Source organism: Mobula birostris, chromosome 4 (assembly GCF_030028105.1).
Source record: "Mobula birostris isolate sMobBir1 chromosome 4, sMobBir1.hap1, whole genome shotgun sequence".
Lineage (NCBI taxonomy): Eukaryota > Metazoa > Chordata > Chondrichthyes > Myliobatiformes > Myliobatidae > Mobula > Mobula birostris.
In genome coordinates, this window is record NC_092373.1 from 161,631,552 (window position 1) to 161,657,397 (window position 25,846).

General features: G+C 41.1%; 1 protein-coding gene across 5 annotated transcripts in view; it reads right to left on the minus strand.

The window, feature by feature from the left end:
* Nucleotides 1-25,846, minus strand: part of nrg1 (neuregulin 1) — a 194,906-nt gene that overhangs the window by 35,969 nt on the left and 133,091 nt on the right. For 2 of the 5 annotated variants that reach the window (XM_072256360.1, XM_072256359.1), the window contains 2 exons: nt 8,011-8,131; nt 51-118 (listed from right to left, as the gene is read on the minus strand). In XM_072256360.1, coding sequence (XP_072112461.1) covers nt 51-118; nt 8,011-8,131 — 189 coding nt within the window. Of the gene's footprint in view, nt 1-50; nt 119-8,010; nt 8,132-25,846 lie in introns of those variants that run through there. The other 3 variants (XM_072256361.1, XM_072256362.1, XM_072256364.1) reach the window with 3 other exon arrangements.

A 25,846-nucleotide genomic window follows, 5' to 3' on the forward strand; every position in this document is an offset into this window, starting at 1 on the left:
AGCTGTAGGGGAGAGAATAAAAACCCAGACATGATTATATCTTCACATACGTTCAGGTATAAAGACCCTCATGGGTACAGTCTCTGCACATCTTTCTCCAGTGAATCCACGATCACACCTGGAGGGTAGAAATGGGACATAAACAAACAGAACAAATATACTTGGCAGGTCTATGCACATGGTTAAAAGCGACAAAACTTGTGGCATTAACAAACAAATCAATACCAAGGAGAGTTACTTGGTGAAATTAGCCAGAATCCAATGGGCAATTATTACCCCTTCAGCTTGACTGCCTCTCCTTTGAAGATCATGGCAGTTTTCGTGAAGTTATTTGTTAATTTATAAATAGAAGCACAATAACATTACCACTCAGGTATCACTGTTCACATATACAGATAGAACTTCATAGTTTATCAGGAACTTTAAATTTCCAATCCTTCAAAAAGCTTTTCAACATAAATGATTAATGAGCAATGTACAATGCAGGATTATCTCATCTGTTAGTTTTAACTTCTCTCGATAATTCACCAATAACTACTCTAAGGTGTTGAACTTAATTTTAACTCATTAGTAAAGAAAATTGTAGGGTATAATTTTTAAAGTTAATGAGAGACCATTCCACAATGCTTGGTTATTGTTTATTCCCATGAGGAATCAATGATTTGAGTTCTGTCACCACAAGTCTAATAGCCACATTGTTACTGAATAAATATTTGTTTGGTTGGGTCACACAAGCTGTTAAATCAAAACCGCATCTGCTACCAATTGACTGTATCAAAATATCCCAGAGAACAAAAATCAGTTAACAGCTTAGCTCAGACCAGACTCTTGGGGTGAGGAAAGTTTAGCATCAGTGAGCTGATTGAATTTTAAGCATTCGGGGCTATTGAATGTAAGTAATTTGGGGAACTTACAATCAAACTATCAATTCACAAGATGGTTAATTTATTATAACTTCACAGATTGCAAACTGTCCTGTCACGTTCCGGAGCAACTGAAATCCAGACCAATTGACGTAATTTTCTAGTGAGGTGTGCAGGAGAAATCGGGTTCTTGACCAAATGGATTCTTCTCCAACCATACCTTTTGCCCTGCACTAATTGCTAATTGAGATAATTTCTGTTTTTTTATCTTTGAAGTAAAACAGCTTTGATATCAAAACTGACTATAGCTGAAGGAATCTGGAAAAAGATATTCTTCTGATACAAAAATAATGTTATCCAAGCACAATGTTTCTTGTCGATGGATCTGTACATTTATTGGGATCTAACTTCATTATAACATGTGCCAGCATGACAGGCCATACCATTGATAATCTGAAGTCATTCTTTATTTTTATCATTTTTTTCCTTCTGTTTCTCTTCTGAATGCAATGACAGGATGGCAATTTGAGTTTCAGGTGCAGTATTGTGCAATGCCTAAATATGGCCGATTGCTTGGTTTCTGTTACAAATCTGTAACAGCCTACATTTTTACTTCAAGGTAATGATAGTGATCTCCCCTATATTTAGACATTATGAGGAAAATGTGACCAAACCATTTTCAGATGCTTGTCTACAATAAGATTTTTTAAATATTATTTATTGATATACAGAGCAAGTTGGCCCTTTGAGCTGCGTCTGTCAGCAACCTCCAACTTAACCCTAGCCTAATCACGGGACAACTTACAATAGCCAGTTAACCTACAAACCAGTACGTCTCAAGACTGTGGGAGGAACCCAGAGGAAACCCACACCGTCACGGGGAGAACGTACCCACTCCTTACAGGCAGCAGCGGGAATTGAACCCGCGTCGCTGGTACTGTAAAGTGTTGTGCTAACGGCTATACTATCGTGCCTGTTCCTAATTAACCAATGGGCTGTCACTGTTTGTCTTGAACACCTTAAGGCAGGTTTTGTTTTGAGCCTTGTGATTATTTATCCCTCCAGTGTTTTCTTTCCAGTAGCAACCAGCTCACTTCAACCAGGTGGGGGAGGAGTTGCTTGGGTCGAAAATTGCTAAATGTAAATATGATTGTTATTACTGCTATTATATCCAGTTGCTATGCTGTGTCAATGCAACACTTTAATTATAACATGGGAATACTCAAGTTGATTGATGGAAGTGCCTGTGAATATTGCTTCAACACGCTTTAAGCCAAGCAGTACATCTGTATCTGATTTTATTCCAAATGCTTATAACAGCCATGGAGGCTGACTGCTTTTGTGCAATTTACAGTACACTAGCTAAGGATGGAAAACAAATGAATAATCTATGTTTAAAATCTAAGGGTCGAAACTTCATTATTTTTGAGATGATTATATATTTAAAATGCTACACATACTTGAGTAAAATTGAACTGAACAATAGTGGTTCTTTGGTTTAAAAAAATCTGCTCTGGCACCATGCTAAACCCTAAAAACACACCCATTTCAAAGTCCTGATGAAGGACTGGCCTGAAATGTTGACTTTTTATTCATCTCTATAAACGCTGCCTGACCCGCTGAATTCCTCCAACATTTTGTGTGTGATGTCATTCTCATTTACTGTTGGGCTACACACAGGTTGTCACTTACTTTCAAATAGTCTCGTTATTATTTCACTATCTTTGGGGCTTCCTAACATATCCTGTGATACAACTGATTCCAGTGAGTCTCAGAGGCTATAATGTAAGTGTGAAGAGAATTTAAGAGTGACCAGCAAAGGCAGGGATTAGAAATGGAAATCTGGATGTGGTGCAAATTAAAGGCTTGCAAAAGTCCTCTGAATATAAATAAAGTGACTTCTGGAAGTACTTAGCTATTATTCTCACTCTTTCTTTATCCATGTATGTGTAGGGAGTGAGGAGGGGTGGTTGGAGAGGATGGGTCTGTATATTGGTGGATGCCTGGAAAGGAGGGGTTTAGAGTGATATGGGCCAAGTGTGGGTAAATGGAACTGGCTTGGTGGGCACCATGATCAACATGGACAGACTGGCCCAAAGGGCCTTCTTCCTGGTTATGTTACTCCAGACTCCGTGGGTGGGTGTGTTTGCGTGTCTATGTGTACGTAAACTGTCACATGCTGATAGAATTTAACAATACTCTAGGGCATCAACATTTTAATGAAACTGCAGTCAATAGTGTCACTCTTTTCACGTCAGTGAGATGTGATCCTAATACTTCAGCTGCAGTGTCTACTATTTTCCAGTTTAAACCCTCATTTTTCACAGCAATGCAGAAGAGCAGGGTGGATTGTCAGGCAAACAGAGTAGTTAATGTTACCCTATATTGTGTAGTCTCCTCTGTGAAGCAAGTCAAAACTAGAGACAGACAGAATAGATTTTCTACCTAAGCATTAAAAGTTATACACAAAGAACAGATCATTTTGATCTGTTGATTCAGATATGTGAATGATGTTAAACCCCAAGACAGTGCTATTCAATAACATGAAGAAGGTCCTGCTACAGTGCCATCAATAATATTAAATTAGAATGATTTGTATGTGGTGTAGAAGGCATGATCTGTATGTTCTCAGATGAGCTGGACTGATAGAATTGTTGATAACTTGGAGGGTGATATTGCTGTATGGGTGAAATGGGCTGAAAAATGTCAGATGGACCTTAATCCAGTAAGTGTGAGGCATGGATTCTGGGAGTACTAGTGAGGCTCTGAAAGGCAAGGTTCTTGGCAGTACTGCGGAACAAGGACTCCTTAGCGTGCACGTCCAAAGATCCGTGAAGGTGACACCACAGGTGGAAAATGTGCTTAAGGCAGCAAATGAATGCTGCAATGAATATAAGTGCATTAGTTGGGGTACTGAACAGGGAGGTTATGCTCCAACTTTGTAAAACATTGGTCAAACTTTATCTGGAGTATTGGGTGCAATTGTAGCCACCACACTATAGGAAGGATGAGTTAGTGCCATAGAAGGTGCATTGTTGCCTAACATGGATCAGTTCAGTTATTAGGGGAAACTAGGTCTGTTTGTCCTGGAGCAGAGGAGGTTAAAACAGGTCATGATTGAGGTATATATATATCTATGAGGTACATAACTAAATCAGGCCACGTGAATCTTCTTGCCTTACCAAAGGTGAATAGCACTAGATGAAATAGATTTAAAGTAAGGAGTGACAAATTGAGAGGAGATTTGAGAGAGAACATTTTCACCCAGAGAGTGACAAGTACCTGGAATGCACTGCTGGAAAGAGTGGTGGCAGAGTCGTTGACAGCATTTAAGAGGTGTCCGGATGAATATATGAATTGCCTAGGTATTGAAGGCTTTGGGCCAAGTGCTGGAAGTTACAATTAATATGGATAAGTGCCCGCTGGTTGGCATGGAAGTGATGGGCTGAATGGCCCATTTCTACGCTGTATGACTCTAACAGCAACAACAGATACAAGCCCAATTTAAATGTGGTACATTATCCAAGAACCTGTCTTTCATAGCCTGCATCAGAGGTATCCAAAGTTACAAAGCAAGAATCCAGGGCCAGTCTTCCTCCCTTTGAAACAATATAAATGTACACCTCAAGTCAAATGGGGAAACTACTCTCACTGTGGGTATGGAATAAATGAGTTTTCATAAGGCAAATAATTTCATTGTTGAGCATAGGGCTTGGTCTACAAAACGGTGATGAGGAATGTGATGTTGGAGATGTCATCAGCCTAAATTGTCTTCTGAATGGACAGACTCTCCACTGATGTTCAGAAATAGTTGCAAGCACAGGCTCACATAAAATACACATGTACATGTATTAAAAGAAAGGTCTAAGATGATGGAAACCAAGCTCTTCTGCAAAGACTTATGTATGCACATGTATGTAGACACACAGGGACAATGTAAATTAATATGCCTACAGATACATATGAACGCGCGCACACAAACACACACACACACACACACACACACACACACACACACTCACACCTCGGTAGAGGTAGGGGTAGAGGTCCATTGAGGAGAGATTAAGCAGACAGGGCTTATATTGTTACTGTTTAGAAGAATGAGATGTTAGTTTATTGAAATACCCAGAATTCCTTTGGGTACAGTGTACCCCACATGATGGCAATTTGGATCATGGAAACTCATAAGTCACCACCAAAAATTTGAGACACGGAATAAAAATCTTACGGAATTTATGTGAGGGAATATAACTAAATAAATGCAAAATGCAAAAAAAGTAATAATTTTTTGCCAAGTGTTCATATTAGGGAAAAGTGTGTTGGGACAGTTTTCTAGGAAACCAACCCCTCCATTATGTGTAGGTGTACTGTACTTAACAGGCTGAACGTGGAGTCAATGTTTTCTCTGGCTGACAGTCCCAAACTAGGGGTTACCATCTCCAAATATGGGTTTGGTCATAGCTATAATGCACTGAAGTAAGCACTTCTGCCCAAATGGTTCATGTCTTTCCTTTCTAAGCTAGTCCTATTTGCCTATGCTTGTCCCATAACCCTCTAATTTCTTTCTATCCATGTACCTGTCTAATTACCTTTAAAATGACAATATACCTTCCTTAACCACTTCTTCCAGCAGCTCATTCCATAATCTGACCACCCTCAGGGTGAAAAGGTTGCCCTTCGGTTTCCTATTAAAATATTGCCTCTCACCTTAAGCTGATAGTCTCTGGTTCTCAACAGCACAGTGGTGAAGGGTAAATAATTTACTCCCTCAGAGCCAGTGAATCTTGCAAATTCTCTGCTCAAGCTTGCCTTAGAGGCTTGATTGTTGAGCATATTCAGGATGGAGTTGATAAGGTTTTAACAAAGACCGAAAATGCTGGAAACACTCAGCAGGCCAGACGGTATCTGGCATTTCAGGCATCTGCCGTTTCTCACCTTTTATTCACTTATAATTTTTTCAATCTTAAGGGCTTCAAGAAATGTGGGTTTTGTGCAGGAAAGTAGTGCTGAAGTAAATAAAGTTGTGCTGAAGTATATGGTGGAGGAGGCACATGGGGTGAATGTCCTGCTTCTGCTTTTTATTGTCCTAAATCTAATCCATAGTACATTTCCTTTTGTTAGTGATGTTCCAGAAGAGAATTCCTTAGCTATGTACCTGGACACAGCAGGTGGAGAATGGCATCTTCAGTTCATCTCACTCTATGATACCCACTCTATCTACTGATATCATATGCCCACAATGGAAATTCCCCAGCTACAATGAAACAAAGCTTGCTGCAGAGTTTTGCGTGTTGGCATATGTGTGGGTGAGAGTGTGAGTGTTGACGTGTGTGTGAGTGTGGTTGTGTGTGTGAATGTGGGCGTGCGTAAGAGTACACACGCGATCAGGTGCACTTATGCGTGCACGCATGTGAAGGAGGGAAGAGACTGTGGACAGGAAATGCAAGTGGAGAAGAGAGAATCCACATTAGGGTGTATGAGTGTGAAACAGTAAATGTGCATAATTTTGTTAGGAGAGGAAATGTACCTCACAATGTGTCACTAAGTATGTAAGAGTGATGATGAGTGGTCAAGAGAAATATGTGTTGATGTGCATGTGCACTGGTTTGAATGGGGAAGGGACAAAATGCAAATTTGTGTCAATGCAGCAACTCCTATTCCAATTTGCTGGCCTAGAACTCAACACTGAAATTCCCAATTTCAGGAAAATGACTCTTCTGTTTTTCTTTCCCAGTTCCACCAGTACCTTTCCTGCTTCCATTTTTCACACACCTATCGATCTGGGTTTCTTTCTTGGCCTCCCCTCCTTATTGTGGTTTCATTTGCCCATCATCCCCCACCTCACCTGGTTCTACTTACATCCAACAACCTCTGACTCTTTATTCTGCCCTTCCTTTCCCCTATCTTGCTCTATCTGACCATCATCCTCTACCTCACCTGGTTCCACTCATCACCAAACTGCCCGTCCTACCTCTCTCTCACCTCATGTTAACTTCAAGAAAGGTTGACCATCCCTTTACCTCTACAGATGCTCTTAATCCTCTGAGTTTCTCCAGCAGTTTTCTTTTTGCTCCAAAGCCCACCATCTACAGACTAGGTATGTGTGCGAGGTTATGTCAGTAATGATAAGGCAAGAAAAATACATACATCAGTGTAGGAGTTTGTGCAATGTTGCTGCAGGTATGTGTGTACATGGGTGTATATGAGAGAGGGAAAGAGTGAGAGTATGTCTCTCCGTGTGCATGTGCCTTGCACATAGACACTGTGCAGAACGCATCTTATGATCTATTAAACATGCAGTGTGTTCTGAATGGGAGAGAGAAGCAATTAAAATCAAAACTAGTGCATGTGCTTCAACAGGTGCATTTTCATTAATACAACTTTGCACCCAATAAGCTATGATTTCTGGACAATAAATTTCAGTTGGGTGGGGCTCCGATGCTTTAAAAATGAGTACATTGAAAGTACATATCAGGCCCAACAGTAGAGATCGAAAGGCAGAATAGACATGCGAGAGCATTCATCCAGTTAGATCCTGAATACAAAACAGCCAGCTGCTTTAAAAGGTTTTTAAAGGAAATGGGTGAACTTTGCCAAATTAAAACTAGTTCATTAAATTTAGAGTTAAAATAAATAAGTTCATTGGGTAAATTCTGCAGTTATTGCCGCATAAATAATTCAATATTGTACAATTCAACTGGAGTTACATGGTCAATTTTGAAAAAGATTGCAACTGCAGTAAGCTTGAAACTGTGATGCAGGTCTGCTGAAAGAGTCTGGTCCCAGTAGCTGTGAGCAATTTGAGATATGACAAGTGCTAGGGTTTTGCCTGCTTGAAGGAATTTGCTGTTTTGTATAAGAGTCACAAAACTTTCCACCACAATAGGATTTCTCTCAGGTCACATTTGAAAGAGACTCTAACTGTTGAATCTCATGAGCTCGGAGATGCAGGAGCTGAACCAAATGGAACTTTATTCCTGCAGCTTCAATTATCCTTACACTCTGATGGTTGTCGTATAGAAGCTACAGACTACAGTTCATGAGAGATCACTCACAACTCCCTCAATGTTACTGGTAAGAAACCAAGAAGGTACAATGACATGCAGTGACTTGTGGAAAGGAGTGGATGAAGGTTTGTTTCACTTACTGACAGGAGAGCTTATTAATACCATTGATAACGAAACACTGTCCCCCGTTCACACAGTAGTGCCGATTGCTCTCGTTGCATGGCCTTGCATGGCCTGACCAGGGTGTTGGTGATGTGGTAGCTGCAAATAGGAAGAAGAACAAGATTAAAGGGCACTGCCATTATTTTATTTACAGCAAACATCACAAAGCATGAAGATCATTTGCATAATTTGTACTCTGGTGTATTGTACCATACTGTCTTTTTTTTGGGATATCATAATTGTTAAATTACTATTGGGAGAATGGGATGCATCCATAATTTAACCTTGTGGCCTGGTATTCAATAGTCTTTGCAACCCTGTTCCTTCCTGTCTCAGATCTCCCCGGAAATGCTGCATTCCTCCAGCTCTGGCCACTTGGGCATCCCTATTCCCTATATTAATTGATGATAATATGTTGAGCCATTTTAGCAGAAAGTTTTGGAAATTACTCCTTGAACTTCTTTACATGTCACCCCTTGTAAAGTACCCTTTAAAACAAGATCTTGTACATCAGTGAAAGAATGTATTTCACAAATTATTCACAGGCCTTGCATTCAGGGCAATACTTCCCATTAGCCAGGAACAGTAGGTTAGCGAGCTCCAGTCCACTTATCAGCCCCATGGACACCACCAGGTTCAGGAGCAATTATTACCCTACAATCATCAGGCTCCTGAACAGGCATGGATGACTTCAATTACCACTGCACTGGACTGGTTCTACAACCTACAGACTCACTTTCAAGGACTCTTTACAATTCGTGTTCTCAGGATTATTTTTTTAATTTGCAGTTTGTCTTCTTTTGCACCTTGGTTATTTGTCAGTGTTTCCTCATAAATAGATTTTCATAAGTTCTGTTGTATTTATTTTTTCCTTGTAAATGCTTGAATAAAATGAGTCTCAAGGTAGTATATGGCAACATTTACCTACTTTGAAAAGAAATTTACTTTGAACCTTACTCTGTTAAATTATGGTTTCTGTCCTGAAGACCTAACAAACAGGAGGAAAAATGGTACTTGAGATAGAGGTGGTAGCAATTGTGTCATGCACTAGGATGCTCTCATTATCCTACCATATTAGTACTCAGTGTATAGCTAAATTAGTGTAATGAGAAATACACCACAGAATGCGTTATAGTTGCATCATGGAATATTTTGTACTAGGATTCGTTATCTATTTCTCTTTTAAAATTCAATGAAAAACAATACCATTCAATAATTATACAGAAGAATATTATTAAAATTTATTTCGAGGTTTAAGTATGGATATGGAGTAAAATAGATAAAAAACAGCATTGTGTATATTTACACTGTAAACAGCATTATAAAAGTGGGTTGAAGTGCCCACAGTGCAGTCACTGATGGGGAGGATAAAGGTTGGGGGAAGGCAAGAACCAAGGTGAAGAGAATCTCACCTACAGGCAAGAGAATCTTCAATATATTTAAATCAGTTAGTCCCAGGAAATAGATTGCCACCTTTAATCAGCTTGAAACTAAATATTGACCTTTACCCCACTATCTTTTTTCAATGCACTGTGATCCCTTTGCTTCAGGTCCAGGAACTCCATTAACTTTTCTAATTGAACTGGAGCCTCTGCTGGAAGCATTGCTTTGAGCTCCAGAATCTTCTTTTATGTCACTCTATAAGTGGCTTTCACACCGATATAAAGTATTGGTAAAAGGTGTGTGCACACGCAAGCACTCACACAAAGACCAAAGCATGCATTAGCAATCTGGATAGAGATTGTAATGAAGTCACGATGCAAAAGAACTGAAAGGAATTGTCCTCATGGCTTTTTTAAAAAAGCGTCCTATGGTTCTAAAATACATTTGTGCTGCACTGTAGCAATAAGCCGTTCCTTCATTACTTTCACGGTTAATAGTGGACTTCAACTATTGTGATTTCAGCTTTGAAAATTGTTACTTGAAGATATTACAATATTACACATGCCATAAGGCATAAATCCTTCGCATTACTTCTTGAAGCACAAATCAATTCTCGGAATATACTCAAAAGTTTGTTTTATTTTCTAACACACCGATAGCTAACTGCACAGATGAAAACAGTGATTCATTTCCCAACAGGATCTGCAGCAAGCAAACACCAGGATTCCACGTCAACATCAGAGCTCATCCACCCAGACAGAACAACTTCAATATTTCAGTGATATTAAACTTGCTACATTTGCTCAATACCAGTAAAAGAGCACAGCCCACCTCATTGTATCAACCTTACCTGGGAAGGTGCGCATTTTTAAAAAGCCTTGAGATATGAAGATATCTTTCACTCGCGAACAGAATACCTTGCGCTAATTTTGCTGCAGTCAGAAGCTGCTCTTGTAGTTTCTAAAACAATATCAAGGCTCCTTCTCTTTTTTTTGGGTTTAAATATGCTTCTTTGTCCACGTCATTGCACTGTCAATTATCATACGTTGGCACAGGCTGGCAGGTGAGGCGTCAGCTCTCAGTGACCCCAGCACCAATACCAGAGCAATGCGGCGGAGCTTAGCTTAGAAAAAAAAGACACATTTGTCTTCAAATAAATTTCAACCACGAAGCACATACACACACTGCATCAAAACGCTCCTCTTTCCTTTTCTCCATAAGGAACATGGATTTTAAAAATTTTAAAAAATCTGACATTAAACCTTGTCATAGTAGATCCAACCATCAAACCAAGCAGGAGACCTCCTGACTCATGTGAAAGAGAACACAAAATGAGACTGCTCATGCAAATTAGACCATTTTACAACAGGAGAAGGCAGCATATTCATTTCAGAGCTATCCAATTCCCTCAAAGCTATTTCACACTGGCACTTCACAGTGCCAGTCTATTGGCATTCTAACTGCACAAAAGCCATGGCTTCAACACTGTCTCTTTTGACTTCTTATTTGCTCAACACACTTATCAGGAATTCTCATGCCATCTGAGATGAGGCACGAGATATTTCAATGTTTCCTTGGGGTCTGTTGCTTAAACAACAGGACACAGACCAGAAGCTCTGCCAACTTATCAGTACAGCATCGTGTGTGAGACTAGACTGAGTGCAATCGATCCTTAAACAGGTCAGCATGTTTCTATCCTTCATAGCGAAGCCTGTCAGAGAAGAAGGCAATGACCCTGCTGGACACTCAACTTTCCAAAATTCATTCTACACTGAGTCCACAGTTAGGACAATTGGCGGAAGACTGTACTAAGTTGGAATAATATAATTGACACCAAGTCCTGATTAATTTGTCACGGAAACCAAGTGATAATTCCATTAACAATCTGAACAGCTGTCTGTTAAGCTCAGCATGTAGGTTCCCAAATGAAAGCTAAGCTCTTTCAAAACCAACACTGATAAAAACGTAGGTGCAGTTTGACTTTGGTGCTTACATTACATTCTTCATCAGAGCTTTAATGATGCTTCAGCTATTAAATACATGCTTTTGATGCATCATGAGAAAATATAATTAAGAGACTAATTATTCACATCAATGTCAATATTATTTGTAGTGCCCTTAATTGCTGCACTCATTAGACCAGAAAAGAGAGATAAATAACTGATAAAAAATAGCAGATAAATTATTTATTTTAAGGTAAAATATACTCATAAATCTACACCATGAGTTTTTATATCACATGACAGTAAGACAACACTATCTCCTATAAGGGAGAGTACAGCCACCTTGCCATAGTCCTGACCATCAACACTCTGGGCTCCTCTTTTGACCAGAACAAAGCTGGAGAGAGGATGGGTATTTAGACCATTAAACCATAAGACATAGGAGCAGAATTAGGCCATTTGGCCCATCGTGTCTGCTCTGCCATTCAATCATGGCCGATACTTTTTTTCCCCTCCTCAACCCCACTCCCTGGCCTTCTCCCCATAACCTTTAATGCCACATCTAATCAAGAACCTATCAAGCTCTGCCTTAAATATACCTAACAACATGGCTTCCACAGCTGCCTGTGGTAATAAGTTCCACAAACTCACCACCCTCTGGTTAAAGGAATTTCTCTGCACCTTTGTTTTAAATGGACGCCCCTCTATCCAGAGGCTGAGCCCTCTTGTCCCAGACTCCCCCAGTGTGGGAAACATCTTTTCCACTTCTACCCTGTCTAGGCCTTTCAACTTTCAATGTTGCATTTAGCAGCAACTTCCTAAATTCCAGGCTCTTGAAAGCCTTGCCACCTTGAACTTGATGAAATAATCTCGCCTCTTCTGAATGAGTGCAAGTCCAATAACACTCAAGCAACTGTCCAGAGCAAAGTGACCAGCTTGGTTAGGACACAATTCATAGTGCAGAACAGTCACTCTGTCCACCACCACTGATCCATGCAACATACTCCAGTTACTCACTGAGATGGTTTCAATGATTCCTAACATCAAGGAGGTCAAAGACAATAGATGTATGAGAATGGGACCTACTTCAAATCTGTTTGCAAGTTACATACCATCTTGATTTAGAGTAACATCACCATACCTGGTACTCTATATTGAGCAACACCATGACAGTTCCCATGTAATCTGGCCCGCAGAAGTTTAAGAGAACAGACAATGAGCACCTCTCAAAGGTAATAAGTAACAGACATTAGATGCTAGGTTTGTACCCAATACCCATGTCACACCTGAGAACAAATAATCTTAACCTCACTTTTCCATGCAAAGTATAGATGTATCTCGAAACTTACATCTATAAAGCTCTGGATCCTGGGACGAAAAGAAAAAACAACTTTCAATATCAAATGGATAGCCTCTTATAATAAATTTCTAGGCTTATGGGGAGAAGCTGGAGAGTGAGATAAGAGCCAGCACTGGTGTGATAGTCTGAATGGCCTTTTATGTTGTAGGAATCCATGAAGAATTAAGGAACGTAGATCAAAGGCAAATAAGTGTGGTCAGGGAACAGACTAGCCATGAATTCATTGACCAGCAGTGAAAGATCCAGAGCTTTCTTGATCTTATCCCACTTATTTCTACAGTTTAAAATATCCAGATTATTCTAAGTGCTGAATAAAACCATAGAAAATAGAACTAGGTCATGCCACCTCTCAAGATTGCTCTGCCATTGAAATACTGTAAATCCACGCCTCATCCACCCATGGTGTCCAAATATTCACCATATCAAGCTTTGAATATGCTCAGTGTTTCAACACCCATATCCTCTAGTTTGCCACTACCAAAATCTACAAAATCTAGCATATAATTTTTTCTACATCTCCATACTGAATGATTGTGCCCCCACCTGACATCTTGATACTCTTTCTAGTTCTAGAATTACCAATCTAAGAAAACATTTTCTCAATATCTATATACTGCCAATCCCTTTCAAAATGCTGTCTGTCTCAATGAGCGCATAATTAATTCACACATTAATCTTAGTGTTGGTTGCAGAGAAGGTCAACGCTGTTTTGAGTACTTTTGCACCTTATGTGATCATTTCCTCCCTGTACCTTCTCATAGTCCCATAATTTATGGAATTGAAAGGACTGGCAGAAAGTCTGCATAATTCATGACAAGAGGACAGTGGGACATGGTCCAAAGAGCTTCAGGAATATTAATTCAGCAGAGTGAAGCTGTGCCAAACTAAATTCTGCTTCAGCACAACTGGTGGAGTCAGCACTGATGCACTAAGAGGACGAGTGGCTTGTCCATCAGTCAGGGTAGCAAACGGCTGGCGAAGCAAGAGGCTCACTCTCCAAAATCTGCTGACATTCCATAAGGTTCACCTTTGAGCTCTCAAAGCTCGATTAAATTACTGTCCATATCTCACTGTCAGCTGTTTATTACACCAGGCCACTCTAATGCTGAATCATGCTACCAGATGGAAGTTGAATTAATAATAGAAATACATAAAAAACTCAGCAGAATACTGAGGTGAGTTGGCTGGAAAGATTGTTTCAATTTCCCAGCAAACCAGTTGGCAGCATTTAGAGACCATTTTAAAGTTTGTAGTCTGAAACAGTTTTCAATCAGTAGTAAGTGTAAATGAACATGTCTCGTATTCCCAACTGCATAGATTTTTATATTCAGCTTCTGTGACTTTATCACCGACTAATGCCAAACAAATGCATGTTTTGGAATTAAGTGGGCTCAGCAAAAATTAAATGGATGCACTTTATGGAATTAAGTGTTCCTCAACTGCATCTTTATTCTTTATTCATCCTGTTTTCATGCCTCAGGAGGATCGTATGCGATTATTTGCAAATCCAGGCCTAAAACACTCACACCATCCTTTAACATTGCTAATTGAACTTTCATTTTAAATTTGAATAGGCTGTTGTTTGAAGTTGCTTAAATCTATTTATAGTGACAAACTTTAAACAATATGAAGGTGTATTTGTTTGCTTTCTTAGATGATCAGTTTTAGGTGTTGAAGTATTAGATGTTTATTGTGGGATGTGATACTTAGTGCTGATCCACTCCAGTTAACTACGTGAATGAAAATTTGATGAAACTAGCACAGAACAATTAGAAAAAAACAAAATTCAAATTCTAAGTTGGAGCAATTTACAAATACTAATACATCGAAATTTAAAAAGTGACCCAGATGCATTGTCTCATTTATAAAGCATAGATTATCCTTAGGCATATTTACCAATCCTTTCAGTGTAAAAAACAAAGATGCATGTAGACACACATTTGATACCTTCTCCAAGAAATCCGACATGCTTTACAATCAGTGAAAGAAATGGGATATGTCATTGTGCTAAAGGAAACAGAGCAGCTAAGGATCAGGACGCAAAGGGGTGGTGGGGGGGGGTGGTAAGGTTGGTAAGTGCTCATGGTTTGTGAGTTATTGAAAGGGACATTGGAACTTTAGGTGACCTGAGTGTTAGATTATTGGGAGCTGGAAGGTGGGGGAGGGGAGGACAAGGAGAAATGGGGAGGTAGGGAGGACCTGGAAAATGGGGAAGGTGGGAAGGATCTAAAGGAATATAAACCAATGTGGGATTTATAGGAATAACAATGCCACACTGCAATGTTGAAACATGCGCCATGTTTGCACAATAATGTCCAATTTGGTCCAATTTCCCCCCAGAAAGTTCCACTGAACAATGTCATCCACAGATAATGAAGAGATTGTATCAGGTACACGAGGGTTAATCATCCGGGAAAGTGTTCATATATTTCACTCCAAGTAAAATTAATCTTTACATAATGCTAAACAAAAGCATATTATGTGCTTGGATTTCTCCGTTAACATAACTTAAACCTGACAGCTTGCAAAAAGGAAGAGAACATTGAACCAAAAGGAAAATAAAATATTTTTATCATAAACTGACTTCTGAGTATTTAATTTAGTTGTAAGGGTACATATGACTTAGAGACATTTTTATCATTGTCATGTGAAACGAATCATTTGTTTGAATTAGAATGTTGATCAGTTGATGCAGAGCAAAGGATTCCCTGGATTTTCTGGCATTCTAAGGGTTAATAACAAATTATGTCAGAGAGCTTACACTTATATAGCAACACAAGTCTCATTCCCAACAGTGGCTGGGCCAAACACTCACTGTGGGGTGACCTGCTTTTTAACACAAAGGCTCGTTTATTCAGTTGGATATTTCAGTACCAAGGACAACTCTTGCCTTTTCTTTCGAGCTTGTCACTGAGCTCCGGGCTCTATAGGGGTTCCCTCCCCTCCAATGCGGAGAAGCCAGTTCAAAAGACGGAGCAGCGAGCTGCCGGCTGGTCGTTCTTACAAATGTCACCTTTGTAAACCGTACCGCCTCCTGGGCTCAGCGAGGCAGGATCACTGGCGTAATTACACGAAACACTTAAAACAGCTTAAGGACACCAACCACAAAGTGACATTCACTCATCAGAAGCTACAGAGTTTGAAGCAATCCCATGCCGTGGTGGATGAGGGGGGTGGGGGTGTGTGGGGTGGAGGTGGGAAGAAATGTGAGTGATGATGCTAGTCTTGCTGGCACTACGAATTATTTTCCGCTTACATTGAACAATTGTCCAGCACAGAGACCGTACTTTATACCAGCCCTCTTTCGCTCTCGTGAATGGCAGCCTGATCGACGTAAAGCGAACTTTAAAGCAATAAGCCAGATTTGTGTTCGTAAGTGCTACTGATCGCATCCAACAGGAAAAGATCTTTGTAGGATGAACAGATGGCCGGGTTTAATTGGGAGTTCAGGATCATTAAATTGATAGAATTCTTTTTTTAACTGCGCGCCTTTATTTTACTTCGCTGATTTAATTCCAGATGAATTTTAAAAGGAAGCAGTTTGCCCGTGAAAACGCACGCCAAGCAGGGCTAGTGGCATTGCCCAGCCACCCACTCTCTCTCTCGCTCACACACACACTTACACACAGAGCTGTGACTACAGAGGTAGGATACGGCACGCTGGGGAGTTGGAGGCACAGCTCTCTCACAAGGGCGACACGTTTACAAGGAAGTCATTAGAGTCTGTTACACAAATGAGGCATCAACTCTATTGAGCCGTCAACAACAGGATTATGGAGGTAATATCAATAAATCCTCCTCGCCCAGAGGCTGAGCAAGATGAGGCCATTCTGCCCACACATCCTATACATCTATCATTAACCCGAAGTTGTGCTTGCGATTTGGCGGGGAAACGTTACACTTTCTCTGCGGGAAAATCGTCGGTTCGATTAAAAATATTGGAAATCAGTTAGAAACTGAAAATGTACGTGGGTACAGGCAGGAAATCGACCCTCACAGAGACACATATGTTGCATTTGTAAGCAAATTGCAAAACACGTATTTTGCCAGGCATTCGCTTTAAAGAGAAAGCTGCTTTAGGTAGGATTTATTTTCTCAATAGGTGCTAAATAAAAGAAGCCAGATTAATGCGTCTGCAGGTATAGTTGGAGTCGTGTACTTTTGACAGATGGTTCCAGCAGCAGATATTAATCCGTGCCTGAGCTTTTTACATTGTACATTGCAATATAACACTTGGCTTTCAATTTATCTACTGATCTCCAATCAATGGAATTTACTCCCTCTGCTTGCTCCCCTGCACTTTTGGCCAATGGAAAGGTGGGTGGATCCTTTCCCTGAAATACCTTTCCCTGTCCATTGACAGAATCAGCTGATCAGTGTATTCCATCACCAGGGCCAAGTTTGGGATCTTCTCATGCAATGATTCAACAGAGGAGTTCATGCCCTGTTATATTAGATACTGCCACGCAGAGTTATGGCATTGATCTCTTCCAGCTCACTCCAAGTACAGAGCTCTGCACAGAACACAAAGCCCTCTCCCACATTATGTTGGGAAATTTCATGCCAGGCCACAGCATGAGAACTGTGACAAGGAATGCAGGCAGCTGCACGATCAGACCAATTGTATCTAAACGGGCAACTAAATAGCCAAGAAACGCTATGAACTGGTCAGTGGGAATAGGCAAGATAGGTGCTTGATAGGAGGCATGAGCAGGGCTAAAGGGCTTGCTTCAGTGCTGTGTAACACCACCATTCTTGTTCCAGTAAAGGGGCATAAAGGAACCAGATATACTCAACAGAACCTGTTTTACAATGCTGATTAAAGCCTACACCTGTATCAAGGCATCAGAGAGAACTCCCCAGTTCTGTGCAAAGCATTGTAAAAGGAAATAGCTGGCCTCCAAAAACAGATTTATCTGGCAATGCAGTACTTAGTACCAGGCTACATTTTGCAGTCATCTGTGACTGTAGCTCAACTGTACAACCTTGGGGGTCAATGCAAGAATGCTGCCCACTGAGCCAAAGCTGACACCATGATCACTGTTTCATACAGTTAATCCCTCCATCCCAGAATTTATTGTGGTTGCTTCAAAAAGGCTAATCCCTCCAGCGACCATCTCTGAGAGGGTAATTGCCAAGATCCTTATTCACTTCTTGACTGAAACCTCCTCCGATGTAAAATAATTCCAAATTCTGGCCTTCAGTGTGAATGGGCAGAACAACACTGCCAACTGAAAACAGCGATTCACCATCTGATACTTATCGCTGACCAGAATATTCATCCCACCCCATAGCTCAGTTTCTAATCACTCCATTTCAACACTTCTTTCACGTGCAACTGCGCTCCAAAGCCGCTTGTGGTGCTTTGCTACAAATAGTGAATGCAGGAAGTAGAGACGCTGGAAAACTGATAATGCTGGAAACCATAGATCAGGCAGTGTCTGTGGAGTGAGAAACAAAGTTAACATTTCAGGTCCTGAAACATTAACTGTTTCTCTTTCCAAGATTGCTGCCTGACCTGTTGAGTGCTTCCAGCATCCTGGTTTTATTGCTTTCAAGAAGGTCTAGCTTTACTGGTCAGGCAGAGGCCTGTAATATCCCATTTATAAGATCCAGCAAGCGTCTGCCGTGTGAGTTGGGTGCTCTCGGCATGGGGCTGATCTTCTCCCATCTTTGAGAATGGCAAATCATTACTCAGGTGTTTGACAAATGTTTCACAATATCCAGAGGACAACCCTGGGGGCACTGCTATTGAATTGCTAAGGTATCCTCTTGCCTAGAATATTTTATCAGTGGCTGTCCACTGCAGAGGCACAATTTTATCTTTGGCTGGTAGTATGGACACTGCCAATGGCATGATTATCCATTCTGTCTCACACTGCAGGTTCTCCGAGGAAACATTTTGATTTACACAGTAACCACAGTGAAGCTTTCAACAGCGGTGGGTGACTTCACGACTCGGTTTAAAGTGGAATTCTCTATCCCAGTTCAAATATAATATTTATGGATTTTCTGTGGTACTGCAGCCTGAAGTATGGATGGAGCCAACCCAAACTAAATCCATATAAATCACATTAGAAACAATAGCAATTTCAGTTTTTCTATAGTTAACCGCCAAAATGCCAAGAAGGACTAGAGCACGGGTGAGGTAAGTTTAGCCAATATCTCCAAGCCTGTGAAGTCCCCAGTGGCACCACATTCCCATTGAATTGGAGAGCTGGCTGGATTACTTAATTTTATAATAACTAGAAGACAAGCCCTCCCCTCTTGGTACCATATCCTCCACCATTACTCCCCCCCCCAACCCCTGCCACCCATTTCCTCTCGTCAGCTGGACGCTTAGTGTTCAGCCAAGCTGGCTTTAGGACACAGAGCAACAGCTATATCATTAACATGAGAAAGTCTGCAGACGCTGGAAATCCTAAACAACAAACACAAAACTCTGGAGGGATTCTGAGCAGGTCCGGCAGCATCTTTGGAAATGAATAAACAGTTGGCATTTTGGGCCGAGACCTTTCTTCAGGATTACCTGCTGTCTAGCATTTGAGCTTTGATGCCAACTCCATGTCTGCGCTCTGCACAATACAAAAAGTTCTCCTTTTAATATTTAAAACAGAGACACTTCCTCACATCATAGAATGAGGTCATTGTGTCTATCAATTCAATGCTGGTTCTCAATGCATTCCAATCAGTCCTACTGACCCACCTGTTCTCACCCACGTGCCTGTCAACTCCCCATTCCTTGCCTAACCTCGTGGACGAGGAAATTTCCAATGACCTGTTAAACTACCAACACAGAGATGTTTGGGATGTTGGAAGAAACTGGAGCAACTGGGGAAAACCAAAGTAATTATAGGGAAAACAAGGTAGCTCCATGCACACAACACATAACACCCAAGGTCAGAATCAAACCAGGGTCACTGTAAGTGTGAGGCAACGGCTTTAACTGTCACTTGTGGCATCACCTCTCCCCAAGTATCTACTGAGAATATCCAGTGGGGAAAAATAAACAGCTAGGGGGACTCAGAGCATCAGGTAGCGTATGTGGTGGGATATGGACGGTCAACATTTTGAGTTCAGACCATTCACCCGGACTGTCCATTTTTCTCCACTGATGCTGTCCGGTGCCCTGAGTCCCTCCTGCGGTTTGTTTTTTTGCTCACTGAAATATATCGCTCAAGATTCTGGCATCTGCAGTCGCTTGTGTCTCCATGATCCCGGTAACAGGGTTCAACATCACTTCCTTGACAGGGAAATTCAGTATTTAAACACAGAATGCAATGTCCAGCTGGTAAAATCACCTCTTTAAATTTACTGTAACTGCAAAGAGGAAAGAACCCCCATTTAGGCAAATGGAATAATCTGCCGAGCTGCAGGATAACATCTCAGTGGGCCAGACAACAGATCATCCCATTGACAGGGCACTAGAGTGAGGAAGGTCATAGCTATTTCCTCTACCAACAGCTCGTCCCTCCTCCCCACAACTCCCTCCCTTCCCCCCCCCCCAAACCACAAATGATCTTGAGAAGGACTTGGCTTCCAGAATTCTGACCGCACTATTATATTACAGCTCGGATAAGCTGACATTGACTTTCTAGTGCTGTTTTTGGAGTAAAGTAAATGGCAATCGATAGATGGAGAATAGAACACACATCCAGGAAAAGCAACAAGGTCTGTCGTGACACTGCAGTTATCCTCCTGCGGGAAAATGAGATGGGCTGGCGGTGGGGGCAGGGAGGTATGTGAAGCCAAGGTTGGACATAGATCAGACTGTCTGGGGGACTTGGCAGTGAGGGAAGTGGCTGTAAGGCTTGTGGTAAGGAGTTGTCACTCTGGTGCATTTAAAACAAAAATAAGGGCATAAAAAAATAGAAGCAAGAATTGGCTACAGGGTCTTGTGAGGGTTCAACAGCCTTCAGAAATTGCTGACTAATCCCACACCTTTTCTTGCCTGAATCCTTGAACTCTCCTAAGGTTCATTTAAAATAAACTAACTGTGCATCCACAGTGTGCTGGGTTGAAATTTTTAAACATTTAACAAATCTCCTAAAGTACAGTATAAGATTTCTCCTCATCTCTCACACTTATAAAATTATGAGAAGCATAGATACAAAATATAGTCAGAGTCTTTTTCCCCCAGAGCAGGAATATCAAATACTTGAGGATATGCATTTAATGTTGTGGGGGGGGGGGGTAGTGGGAGACACATAAAGGAAATACTGTATGTGAGTTTTTTGTATAAAGTGTTAAGTGCCTGGAACGTGCTGCCAGGGTATGTAGTGGAAGCAGATAAGGTAGTGGCATTTAAGAGATATTTAAACAGGAACTGAACATGCAAGGAATGAAGTGATGTGGATTATATGCAGGCAGATGGGATTAGATTTGTTTGTCATGACAGCTGGTACAGACACGATGGGCCAAAGGGTCTGTTCCTGTGTAGTACTGTTCTATGCTCACTGTCAAGGCCTCTCAGAAAGCATTGCTAGCTTGGCAAATTAAACATTTGCAAACTCACAGCTGTTATCAATAAAATCAAATACTCTGCTATTCACAAAGATGATTACTTATAGAAATTGAGGAAATCCATGAATGAACAGGAGGCCTTGCAGCCCTTGTGCTGAGCAATAGTACTCGGTTTACAACCTCTTCTCGCCCTTCTGTGCAGAATAATTTGTACATTAAGGCGTATCAAGAGCTCTCCCCTCTTGTAACTGCTCTTTCCACCATCTCACACCAGGGCCCAGCAGCTTCTCGATGAGGGTTGTGAAGTGGTGCAGCTGGTAGCACTGCTGTCTCACAGCTCCAGCGACCCAGGTTCAATCCTGGCCTTCGGTGCTCTCTGTGTGGAGTTTGCATGTTGTCCCTGTGATCAGGTGAGTTTCCCGTGGCTTCCTTGATTTCCTCCCACAACCCAAAGAGCCATCATTGGTAGACTAAATGGCCATTGCAAATTGCCCTTTGTGTGTCGGTGTGAATTTGAATCTGGAGCATGTTGATGGGAATGTGGGGGAGAGTAGTATAATAGTGCTTGGTGGTGAGCAAAGACTTGGTATTGATGAAAGGGCTGTTCTCTTGGTGTGTTATATTATGACTCACACAATAACTCCATAGGTTTCACTTCAATTCCTGCTTATTACTTCCTCAAGTTCCTTAGTGGCCCTTGCTTATTGACTGTCTATATGGGAAATATCTTGTCAAGACACATAACATAGGCCTTTCTCATTAATCAGCTTGATTAACCTCCCCTCAGCTTTCCCTGTTACAATGAAAACAATCATTGCCAAAGCAAAACTTCCTTCATTGCTAAATATTCCTGTAAATCGCCTTCCTTACAGTAAGTGCCACAGATTGAGCCATAGTGCAAGAGTATTATATGCAATACTATAGAGACTACTGAGTCCTACTGACCATCAAGCACCCATTTACACTAGTGCTATCAAAGCCTTGCTGTAATATGACAGTCATAGTTGTATATTATTATGAGAAAGGGATTTCTCTACACAACCATGCCAGTCAACAATTAGATCCATTCAGTGAAGAATCTCTGTTCCTGTTTAGGCTTGTGCTGATTTATTTCTCAATATTTAAAACAGGATTGTGACAGGAAGAAGGAGGAGAAAGCAGGAAGCAGGGGAGGCTGTGAGCAGAGTTTAAAGACAATTAATAACTGATGGCTCTGTATAATCATCTCATTACTGTTTCTCTGCACTGAGCATTGAAAAATCACTGAATGTAGTTAGTGAAAGACCAAACACACTGGACAGCAAGACACTCAGGCACATTGCATGAATGGGCCACCTACTTAACACTACATTTTCTGCTCTGAGTAATGCTATCCAGAGAGCATGATATTCTAAAATTGATTCACTTGCTCATTACCCACAGAGCAAAGATAAGTGTTCAACTGTGGACTGGGAGCACAATAAAAAAAGAGGAATAAAATAGAGACAACAATTCCCTTGCTCCCACCAGTATAATAAAACCTTCATTAGTTTGAATGCATTTGGAGCAATTTTCACACTATATATCACCACATCATGGGATTCCCACAGAGCCCAAAGGAAATGATTAGCTATTTCTATTATGCATTTTGCATCCCTGTTGAAAGAAATACCGTGGCTGAAAGAGGACAGGAGAGAAAAGAACCAAAGAGTGCAGAAGGGGGACACTCGGTCCAATGCGTCCATGCCAGTTTTCTGAACAAGTTACAAAACTCGTCCTATTGCCTCTACCCTGTCACAACAGCCCTGCCAGCTTCCTTACTCCCTCAGAATCTAATCCAATTGTGAATGTAAATACAAGCAGAGAATGCTGAAGCATTCTGTAGATGCTACGTGGTTACCACACAACAGAGGGGACGTCAACAAAAGAAAGTGCAGATGCTGAAATCTGGAGCAAAGAATAAGCTACTAAGGAGCTCAGTGAGTCAGACAGCATCCGTGGAAGCAAAGGGATAGTTGGCATTACAGGTGGAAATCCTGCGTCAGTACTGAGTATAAAGGGGAGCTAGCCAGCATAAACAGGTGAGGCAGGAGCTGGCAACTGACAGGTGGATCCAGGTGACCGGAGCTCAGTTGGCAGATGGAGCTAGGTGGGGAGGAAAGGTTGAAGCTAGTGAGGCCGAGAGGTGATAACTGGAGACAACAAAATGCACATATTTTCCACTCTGTAATTTTGGATTTGTTCTTGATAGTTTGCTTGGCAAGAACGTAATGAAACCTTGATTCAAAAGGTCATTAATGTTGAACAAATTGAACGAAAAAATGATCATGAGGTATGGGTAGCACTCGCAAAAGGTTCTAATAGATCATCTGTAAACGATGCACTAAGGTGTTTCTTGAAAGCACTAAAGTGTTGGAAATGGAGTCACACCCAAATGGAACTGGATGGAGAGGGCTAGGAGAAAACGAGGGCTCCATAATGATGCAGCCCCTCATAACTATCTTATTACTTTTTTCTTTGGTTTAGATACCCAGCTGCAGAAAAACCACTGTGTTAATACATTCCCAGAAAATGATACAACATATATTGATTTATACAGTGCATTGATTGCTAAACATTTTGCCTTTATTGTCTTTTCAGGATATCCTATTGAAATAAATCTGAGGGTGTGGTAGCATTGTTTTGGCTCTTTTACCAGCAGCCCACTGATGCCTGAATTCAATCCAGTGTGCTGAGCACAGACCCAGTAAGATCCTATCAGCTTCACTTGCTTACAGCTGAAGTGAATCAGCAAAGGCAGAAGCTGCTCTCCTTACTTCAGGCTTTCAAGATTGAAAGTAAAATACAAACAGATTGATCTATCAACTAGCTGCTGGAAGGACAGTTTAGAATGAGTTCTGTGACTCATCTAAACCTCATAGTGCACTAAGTTTTGTTGCAACTTTAAGATTTGGAAGGCTGTAATAAAGTCTAGACTGTAAGTAGGGTGCCTTATAGGGCGATCAACCAAAGACTGCAACAGAAGTAAATATTTACAGTTAGATCCACTCCCTCTCTGCTACCCCCAGCACCCTCTTTCTCCACCCACTCTCTTTCACAGCAGATGATCTTATTGTAATATAAGAAATCATGAGGGCCATAGATAGAGTGACGTACTCAGTCTTTTTCCCAGCATTGGGCATCGAGACTATAGGGCATAGGTTTAAGGTGACAGGGGAAAGATTTAATATGAACTTGAGAGACAATGCTTTAAAAAAAACACTGGGGTTAGTCAGTATGTGGAATGAGCCACCAGAGGAAGTGTTTCAGGCAGGTACAATAATGACTTCTAAAAACTATTTGAAGGGGCACATGCATAGGAAAGGTTTAGAAGGTCATGTGCCAAATGTAGGTAAATGGGACTAACTTGGATGGACCAATTTGGTCAGAATGGCCCATTTCCATGCTATAAGACAATATGACTTAATGACTCAGCAGAACACAAGTCATCTCCAAGCACCATTAATGAGCTATGTTCGATGTCACCCCTCTGTTGAAGAGGCAGGGACTTGCTAGATAATCTAGCAGTTAGTGTGGGAAAAACTAATACTTCCTTTCTCTTCTGCTACGCTGGCATTCAGAGGCAAAATTTCCTTTCCCACTTCTCACACCTAGAAGATTGATTTAGGCTGTTGCCACAAATGAAATTCTTCACCCAAGCCTAAACTCTGAACGAGGACAACACAGGTACAGCGGGTAGGAGGAATTTAGAGGCTGGGCCACTCCTCTATCAAAGTCATGCTGGTATGGTACTCAAAATCTCGGAAGTATAAACCCTGCACAACACACACACAAAATACCAGAAAAATTCAACAAGCCAGGCAGTACGTATGGAGGGAAATAAGCAGTCGATGTTTCAGACTGAGATGTACATGTTCAGATATAGCGTATAAACCTTGTACCTCGATATACTGTATGTACATTATAGTATTGAACGTGCAACTGTATGTTACAGGTCTTGCCCAGGTTACAAATGGAAGTCATTCTGTACATATGAAAAAGTGTTTGGGAGACTAGCAGATGGATCGTCCAAATGTTGAAGGGCTGTAGGTGTCTTCTGCCAGTGAAAACTTGGTTCATGACTGCATTTCTGACTTGCGAATAGTCCAGCTTACGAACAGTTCACTGTAACTCAGAAATGATCCGTTCTGTGCTGTTATGACTCTATTTTATGTATTTAACACTTGAAGCCTCAGGTTCTACTCTCAGCAAGACTTTCGGTTATTCCAGCTGAGGGACCTGTTCAGCATTAGCTTTACATGTTGCAGCAATATTTTAAAACTTACAAGCGTATTTCATTTCTTCGAAAATATTTTCAATAAAAAGTACATACTCAGTTCAGATACATTTAGTGTCAACAGATTCAGTACATTAAGGATTTTTATTTTGTTATGGAAATACCACATGGCTTTTTCCTTCACACTGTGAGTGCCAAGGAAATGTATGTGTGGGGTGGGGCAGGGGGCTTTTCTCTGCATACTTCGCCTGAGTGCATTCTGCAGCTCAAACTCTTGGATTGATACAGGAGGCTGCAGATAGTTCCTTCTGCTGGAAAACCTGCAGATTTTGGATGAATCACAGAGTCTTTCACTGAGCTCATCATCTTTCCAGCAGTAATTGATGTGAATCTTGCTGTGGGCTTGGCAG